At 36.0% G+C, this 8,619-nt stretch overlaps 2 protein-coding genes across 2 annotated transcripts; both read left to right on the top strand.

Annotated features, from left to right (window-relative positions):
• On the top strand, positions 1,939-4,885 carry LOC18788258 (UPF0454 protein C12orf49 homolog). Its single transcript, XM_007223954.2, has 5 exons — positions 1,939-2,167; positions 2,737-2,813; positions 2,953-3,028; positions 3,116-3,188; positions 3,294-4,885. The coding sequence occupies exons 1-5, from the start codon at positions 2,079-2,081 to the stop codon at positions 3,360-3,362; spliced, it is 384 nt and encodes a 127-aa protein (XP_007224016.2). The 5' UTR covers positions 1,939-2,078; the 3' UTR covers positions 3,363-4,885.
• On the top strand, positions 3,491-4,033 carry LOC18790510. The gene has a single exon (XM_020554956.1). The coding sequence runs from the start codon at positions 3,491-3,493 to the stop codon at positions 4,031-4,033; it is 543 nt and encodes a 180-aa protein (XP_020410545.1).

Below are 8,619 nucleotides of genomic sequence, written 5' to 3'. Positions count from 1 at the left end.
TAGTTGCAAACTTTAAACCTATTTTGAAACCTAGGTTTGCCATATTCATTTCAGGTATGAAATCTTCACCTTTTGGCATTCTATTCTTCTTCCTTCTTAGTTCACCTACTGCTTCATTTTCACTTGAAGAGCTATTTGGGCAGGTAAGTGTAGGTTACTCTTCTCCATTGTCTGACTCATCATTTTCCTCTGCATTAGGATCATTGTCAATGCAACTATGATCCACATAACCTTCAAACCAGTTATCATCCTTCTTCAATAAGTCAATCTCTTCATCACTCTGTGCATAGTCACTGTCTTCAAAGTCTGGATCACTGCTATCATCATCCTCAGAACAAGAATATTCTTGATTATTGCTATCATTCCCCACTTGGCCTGAAGTCAGGCTCACTACTTTCAAGTACAAAACTATCACCCTGCTATTGCTTTTAGGTACCGTGCTCATACAAGCTAAAAGCGTACTATCTTATATTATTTGAATGAGTCTACCAGTTCCAAACTCTTCACCATAAAAACTCACATCATACCTATTGTCATATCCCAAATCTTTAGCCATTCCAAATAGCTCTAACATGGACATATAGTCAACCTCATAATAATCAAACCAACTGACTTCACCACCCAAATAAGACCATTCATTGTCCTTTCTATTTTTAACTAGTTTACCTCTATGGAAAAACTTAAATGTGACAACCTTGTCAGCATCTTTATCTGTGTAAGACGAAGATACACTTAAGAAATGGACAAAGGTAACAAAGACAAAATAAGGACCACACAAGAACAATACAAGGACCACACAATGACCACATAAGGACCACACCAGGACCAGCATAGAGTAAAAAAGTATATGAAAAAAAACTCCAGCAACACACCAGACAAGGAACACGCAAAGACCACATAATGACCACACCAGGATCAGCACAGAGTAAAAAAGTATACCCAAAAAAAAAAACAAAAAATCTAACAGTAGTTCAATGCACATGCCAAAATCAAGAAAATCGAGTGAGAATTGGTCCAGTTACATATGGGTTGACAACCTCGAAATTCTCTAAGCACCACCGCCTTCACACTTTCTAGTCTTAAAGTCTAACGCCAAACAATGATTTCTTCTCTATATTCTCCCAAAATCGAAGCCCACCTCAGATTGTCATAAACCATAAGCCCTCTTCTCCAATTTCCCATTCTCACCCAATTTCCCCCTTTCTTAGAACTGAAAAACCCTTATTCCCAAAGGTTAAAGATTGAAACAAAGTGGGGCCCAAACCAAGTAACGGAACGTCTATAATACTGACGGAACGGGTAATGTAAGATCGTTTTTAAAAGTTTGGGGGTATTTTGAGATGTTTCCAAACACATGTGGTAATCTAAGACAAATTTGAAAGTACAAAGGGCATGTACATAAATAAACCTTATTTTATTGATGTGTCTTTACTTTGAAGTTAACATCGATCACAATTTTCTTTTTTGTTAGGGAAAAACGCAAATAAGGAATCGAATTAGCTTTTTTATTTTAAAAATTGGACAAACGTATATAATTTCATTTTAATTGGCTTGTACTTTGAATATCTTGAAGTCTTTTCTTAGTATAGTAAAATAGTATTATTTTAGAGAGCGATTGTAATCAAAAGATCAATTTGAAATGTAATAATGAAACAATAGATTTAAGGAATGAAGTAGCAAATTATGTTTAACTAAAATTTAGGTCTGATATTCAAAAAATTATTGACATATATTCATATTCGATTTGTAGCAGCTATAGATCTTTTTCAAAAACACAAATATTTTTTTGTCATTTTTAAAAATATTTATAAATAAAGCTATTTTGTTTTTATTTTTTAAATTAGAGTAAAATTGAAAATCTAAAAAATGGGTACACGGCTTAAAAAAGTATCCATTTCTAACATTTCTTATGAACCTTGAGAAGGTTGGGTTTTTATATACATTGCCTCTCCAAATTATCAGAAAGAAGTTTTCTTTCTCCTCCCTGATGATCTTCGATTCAAACCACCCCCAATTTTAATACCATCTCTTAGAACCAGAAGAGCCCAAAAATTCAACTTCCATATTCCTTGCCCCAGATGAAAATGTCTATTTCCAGATTAAACTTATTCTTGCTATTCTTTCACCTATTAATCCTTCAATTCTCCCCAAGAATCTCAGCCATCAGGTACATTTTTTATTTTTCTGTTTTCTATTTTCAATAGAATTTTGGTTCGTCTCTTTGGTTGCTGAGAAAACAGAGGAAATGGGGGCAAAAGGTTGAATCTTGTGGTAATGCTGCTTGGGTTCTTGTTTATGTTCTTCTGAATTTTGAATCTTGATGGCTTTCCCGTACTGGGCATGGGTTTTATTTCTTGTTTATTTATTTAATAGTATTAATACAGTATCTACCAATAACTAACAGAGAAGAAGCAAACGTAATACAGTATCTACCAATTTTGCTCGTGAAACTGAATTTGAAAAGAATATGGATGCATTACTATTGGAAATTTCTTATGTTTTTCTTTGGGTCAAATAGTGACAGACTGCTATTCTATGTGCTATTTGTTACTGTGGGTTATTGTACTTCTCTTTATTCTTTGGTTTATCCCACAACACAATTGCTCCTTTTGATTGCTTGTGTCTCAGTGGTTTGGTGCTATATTTTGTACATTTTTGTTATGGCTCTCCCCTAGTTGATGATATGCTCGTACTGTTACAATTTACAACATGTTCGTTTTCCCTTCAAATTTACAGGAAGGATGTTGGATTTCAAGGGAGGCGCATTTGCAAAAATACGGTCCTAGGAAGATACTTACTATCTGATGATAATGGTCAGCTTGCCCCTCTCTAAGTTTCTTCTTGTGCCATTAGTTTTCAAGTTTGTCCTTTTTTTGCTTATAACTTATCAAAAATCTTCTGATAACGTATCATGTTTTGTTTACTTATTTATAATCTATATTTGCATTGTAGGCCATGTCTGTGACGCTCTGTCTTTAAATCCACAGTCTCGCTGCTGCCCTGAAAAAGGAGAAAAATTCTCTTGTCAGTGAGTTTTTCACTAAGTAGAACTCTGAAATTCTTTATCGGAAGATTGAGCAAATTAACAACATTCCTGCCTCCCTTTTGTCTGCAGTGGCTGCAATGTAGTTTCAGAGTGTTGTGATTCTTATGAATATTGTGTTTCATGCTGTCTAAATCCCTCAAGGGTAATTTCTTGAATTCTTCAAATTTTGTACTACCATTTTCCATTGTCTATATTATTTCTTTATGTGGCTGTAATGAATGCCTCGGTTGAGGCTTTGCTTGCCCAGGATAACCATGACGGGGAGGAAAGCTCGATTTATTATGTGAGTAGACAATTATGGTTAGATGAAACGTGATATCCAAAGACTGAGCTCTTATGCTTTGCCCTTGTCTATGCTGCACAACGGTTGTACATTACTTCCTTGCTCACAAGCTGTAGCTCACAGTAAAGTCCGATCTTGTAAGATATTTGTTCATGAGACCGATGTTGTCAGGACGCCTTGCATGTTGGCTGCTACAACTATCCGAGTTTGATATCACATGCACAATTCCTAGGGCTATCAAGGGACAAGTCGTGATTCATATGTTGGCTCTATTCCCTGAAGTACAAGAGTCCACCCTCTCCAAAGAAGTTCTGGGAGAGCTACCAGAAATGGTAGTCATTGATACAGAAGAGGAAACATGGATCCTCTACTTTGATGGTTCTTCTACATCGAACGGCAGAGGAGCAGATGTGGTACTCATCAATCCCAAGGGGCATGCCATGGCCCTCTTGTTCAAGCTGAATTTCCCATGCACAAATAATGTGGCTGAGTATGAAACTTTTGTTATGGGATTGTCTATGGCAAAGGAAATGGGCATAGAAAATATTAAAATCATCGGCGATTCAAATTTGAGGTTAAGTCAATTGCAAGGGAACTTCGCTATGAAAGAGGCAACCTTGGCCCCATATCGTACAAATGCCGAAAGGCTTATTAGTTCTTTCAAGCAAATTGTGCTAGAACACATTCCAGGGATCACTAAATGATATTCTGATGCTTTAGCTACATTGGGGTCAAAACTCTCATTTGTCATAGAGCAACCCAATATTATTGTAATAAAGAAAGTCATGCCAGTAGTCGAAAGAATGAATCAGGAAGAGTTGCTGGAAGAAAGTGATTGGAGAAAGCTTGTAAAGGAAAAGTTAGGCGAAGGAAGCGACATCAAAGACTTGAAAGACTATGCAATCATTTTTTGGGAATTTTACAGGCGTCTCCCAAAAGGTGTTCTGACCCATTGCATAAGGATATTAGAAGCACAAAAGAGGCTGCAAGAGGTACATGATGCCACTTGCAACTTGGAGCCAGTAATAAGCTTGTATCGGCGCCTGCAGCGCATAGGTTATTATTGGCCATAAATGAAGAGACAAGCATCCGAAATTCAGGCCAATTGCCCTAGGTGTTTTACGATACCCTCCATGGAAGAATCTTTCACCATCTCATTCGCAGAAGATTTGAGGGCTCCATACTTAGCAATCTTCATCGAAGGAACTCTACCAACCAACTCCAAACATGCTCACAAACTTAAAAAGACAGCAAAAAGGTACTTCATAGGTGGATCGACCCTCTATCATAAAGGGTTCAATGGTGAGCCGTTAAAGTGCTTAGGAGGATTAGAGGCACATTAAGTCATGCAGGAAATACATGTTGGAGAATGAAGAGGCTTCACTGGCAGCTGCTAAGTTTTGGGTACTACTAGCCTACCATGAAGAACGATGCCAAATCCATGCCAACCTAAGCCACAAGCCTCCCACACTATTGCAGGACATGCACACTCCTTTGCCTTTTCATACTTGGGGGCTTGACTTAATTGGGACTATCCATCCACCTTTTGACGGTTACATGTGGATCCTTACAGCCACTGAGTACTTCACAAAATAGGTTGAAGCAATTCCTCTTCGAAAGGCCACAGGGGCTGGGCTGTTATCTCAAATTTCATTCTTGAATACATTGTGTGCAGGTTTGGAATCCCATACAAAAAGTCACCGACAATGGCATGCCTTTTGTTAACATGCAAGTGAACTCAACACTTAGTGGCTACGGTATCAAGCATCATTGCTCCATGCCTTATTACCCACACGGAAATGGTCAAGCGGAGGCCACAAATAAAACTTTACTGAGAATTTTGAGCAAAATGGTATATGAGTTGTTAGATATGTCCCTAGAAGCCAATATAAAATGGATAATTTTAAGGAAATACTATATAATAGTAAAGGGGCAAGAACATTGCTTTAGATACATAACGTACACAAAGTAACAAGTCCACGGATTAAGATATAAATGGAAAGTGGTATAAAGAAGTTAGTCGCATGAGACCTTTCCATACATATAAATATCGTATCCTAAAATGTTCCTAGTCATAGAATCACTAATTGGACAATGGTGACCCGCAAAGAATGGTACACATTATGTCTGCTCAATTAGGAGGATGACTAGTCTCAAGTCATTTGTGTAGAGACACTGAGACAGATGTGTAGGTGCTCTATAGAAGATGAAGTCCACTGAATGTGATCAACTCTATAATTCCTTATGGAAGTCTTACTCACAAGTGTCAAACAAAGAATTCTAAGTTGTGATAATGCAAATTAATCCTTAGACTTGAGATATCATAGTTGTCTTGTGTATATGTTGTTTCTCTTTGAGAGCACTGTACGGTCGTATTAAAATAATATGACTTAAAGGTGTTTCTCAGGATTCTTAGAGTGTATGCAGAGACAGGTGAATGTACAATAAGGAATCTCTGCTCTTAGTAAGAAGAGAAAATACTCTAAAGATATGATTTGTGAATCTTTGGCCAAAGTATTGGATGAAATTGAAATAAGAACGTTTGCAATTTCATCAAATTGAATCATATAATCAAAAGATTTCATATTAGGGATTTTGACACAAGTTTACCATATCATGAGAATATGACATAGAGTATTGAATTAGAGAAGGATCGAATTGCATTGTAATCACAAATTAACTAGGTTCTCTAAATGAATTTTTTTTAGCTTGGATAGTCATGACATACTGCTAGGTGCATGGCTTGTGGAAGCTTTGTAAGGACTAATTATAATTAGCCTTTGCCAATAGGGAGAATTGTATAGAGGGATACAATTCACACTTGATTAAGAGTGAATCATTCATACCCACTGCCTTGCTAATTAGAACCTGTAAGATCGCACACCAAAAAAGAATCGATTGAGAAATTATGAAGAGAATGAATGATCTTGTGACTTGGTCAAAGTCAATGTAAAAGTTAAAGGTCAAAGTCCAAAGTGAAAGGTCAAAGGTCAAATGGTTGACCCGACATTTGACATGATCAACTAAGGATGACCGGGACCAACACTCGTTAGACAAGTGAGTGATTGAATTAGTCAAGTCACTAGATTAATTTAATTATTCAATTAAAGTTATGAAACTTTAATTAAAGGTCCCATATGACTTGGAAATTCAAAAGGGATTTGACCATATGGACTTCGGCACATATGTGACACATTATAGGATTAATGTGTTGGACCAAGATAGAAAAAGATGACACACAAAAGAGAGAGAAGGGGGGGTGGTATGACTGCACTAGGGCTTGGGGGCGTTTTTATGGAATCCTATCATCCTAGGGTTTTTGAAGTTGGTGAAATTGGAAGTGAGAAAACATCAAGCTCTCTTTCTCTAACCCCTTGAATCTATCACATCAAGTGAAGGTACTAGCACCACTCTTCACTTGTTGTCTACTCATTCTCTCATCCCATTCAATCCTTGGTGAAGAGTTTTGTACCTATTTGGAGAGCCCCAATTCATCTTGCATATATATCATAAAATTAAAGATTTATTATGTATGTCCAATTTATCTCAATTGATCCCTAGTTACTACTCATAAGATAAGTAATAGGTAGGGATGACAGGATTTGAACCCGTGACATTTCGTACCCAAAACAAACGCGCTACCAAGCTGTGCTACATCCCTTTCAATTGGTCTACAATGTCATTGTAGAGAATCCCTGTCTTGTTTTCCACATCTTTACTTCCTTCATTGATATACAAAAAATTTCTTTTCATTTCTTTTAAGTGGTCTCATATATCATATAACAAACATATATTATATTAAAAGACTTATATTATATAAAGTATGAAATAAATACAAAACCTACCATAAAAAATTAATATTTTTTAGTAATTTCAGGTAGAAATATCTATTTTGTACATTTTAATTTTAATTAGGGACTACAAGGTGGAGAATCAACATCAAAGGGAGAGCCACCACTCCCTCTACTTGAACACCATTCTTAGTTTCAAGATTCGCTCCAAGGGTATGAACATCTTATCTTTCTCTCAAATAGGATTTAGAGAGTCTTTGGTGCACACTTTCATAGACTTATAAAGATTGGGACCAAATGAGACTTGCATGAATCCCTCGTTTATTTAATGCTTCCGCTCTTACTTTGATTTCATATTAGATATGGCATGCTAGGTGATTTATACTCTCAAAGTTTGGTTGCAGAGTTTTTAGACATCTCTAAACAACATCATTCCCACAATATTCCCTTCAAGTGGTATCACAGCTAGGTTCTATGAAAAGGTGCACTCTTTTGAGTTGTAGAAAGAATATGGGCTTAGTTTCATGGTTATAATTGTTATAAAATGTCATATCTTTCATGATTGATTCACATGTCTACTTGATACTTAGAATTTTGTATGTTGCATGAAAGAGATTTTTCAAAAATGGACAAAGGAGGTGGTGGCATCATTGGGTTTTTGCTCTTGTGTATGTTTTCTTGCTTATCTAATTTATATAGTTGTGTTGGTCTTGAAATTCTAAACACAAATATGATTTTTCCAAGATTTTGGGATTTTATAAACCGATTTTGAAAGAATAAGAATGTTCTTTATGTTCTTGAGATTTTCATGAAAAGTTCTTGTTGATCCCTAGAGAATATTGCTTTTTGATTTATGGAATTGTATGAGATATGATGGTTACATGTTAGTAAAAAACATTTTATGACAAGGGCCATAGGATTGTACCTTGTGTCTCCAATTGCCATTTCATCTTTTTAAATTGGCCAATGCAAATAAAGATGCTTTATAGGTATAATTTGGAATGTCATGACAAGTGGGACCACACAACAAAACCTCCCTCCCCCTTGAAATTTTGGCATCCACAAAGACGAGACCTATTTTGGGTCTTCATGTAATTACACAAAAATATTAATTCCAAATTTAAAATGTAGTATTTTCGGTTTTGGCCCATAACTTTTTGAAATTACAAATTTTGCACTAATACTGTAACAACCCGGTCCTAAATAAATTTTTAATTATTAATTTATTTAGGTAAAAGACTATTTTGCCCATAGAATATTTTATTAGTATAAAAGTTGACTTTTTGATCGGGAAGGAATTTGAAAATTTTAATTGGACAGTTGAGTAGGGCACGTCAAGATGAGTCTATAGACACATAGTGGGCTCACATCCGAGTTGTAACGAGAGAGATACGATCAAAATTCAAGTAGGGGCACAACTGTAATTTTTCAAAATTAGTTTTTTTTAAACCTAATTTTTCTCTCCCTCTCACTCTCTCTCTCCCTGTGAACACAGCCCC

The sequence above is a fragment of the Prunus persica genome, chromosome G1 (assembly GCF_000346465.2).
Source record: "Prunus persica cultivar Lovell chromosome G1, Prunus_persica_NCBIv2, whole genome shotgun sequence".
In the NCBI taxonomy this organism is placed as follows: Eukaryota; Viridiplantae; Streptophyta; class Magnoliopsida; order Rosales; family Rosaceae; genus Prunus; species Prunus persica.
The sequence above is the reverse complement of the archived record's forward strand: the minus strand, read 5'-3'. Positions and strand labels throughout refer to the sequence as shown.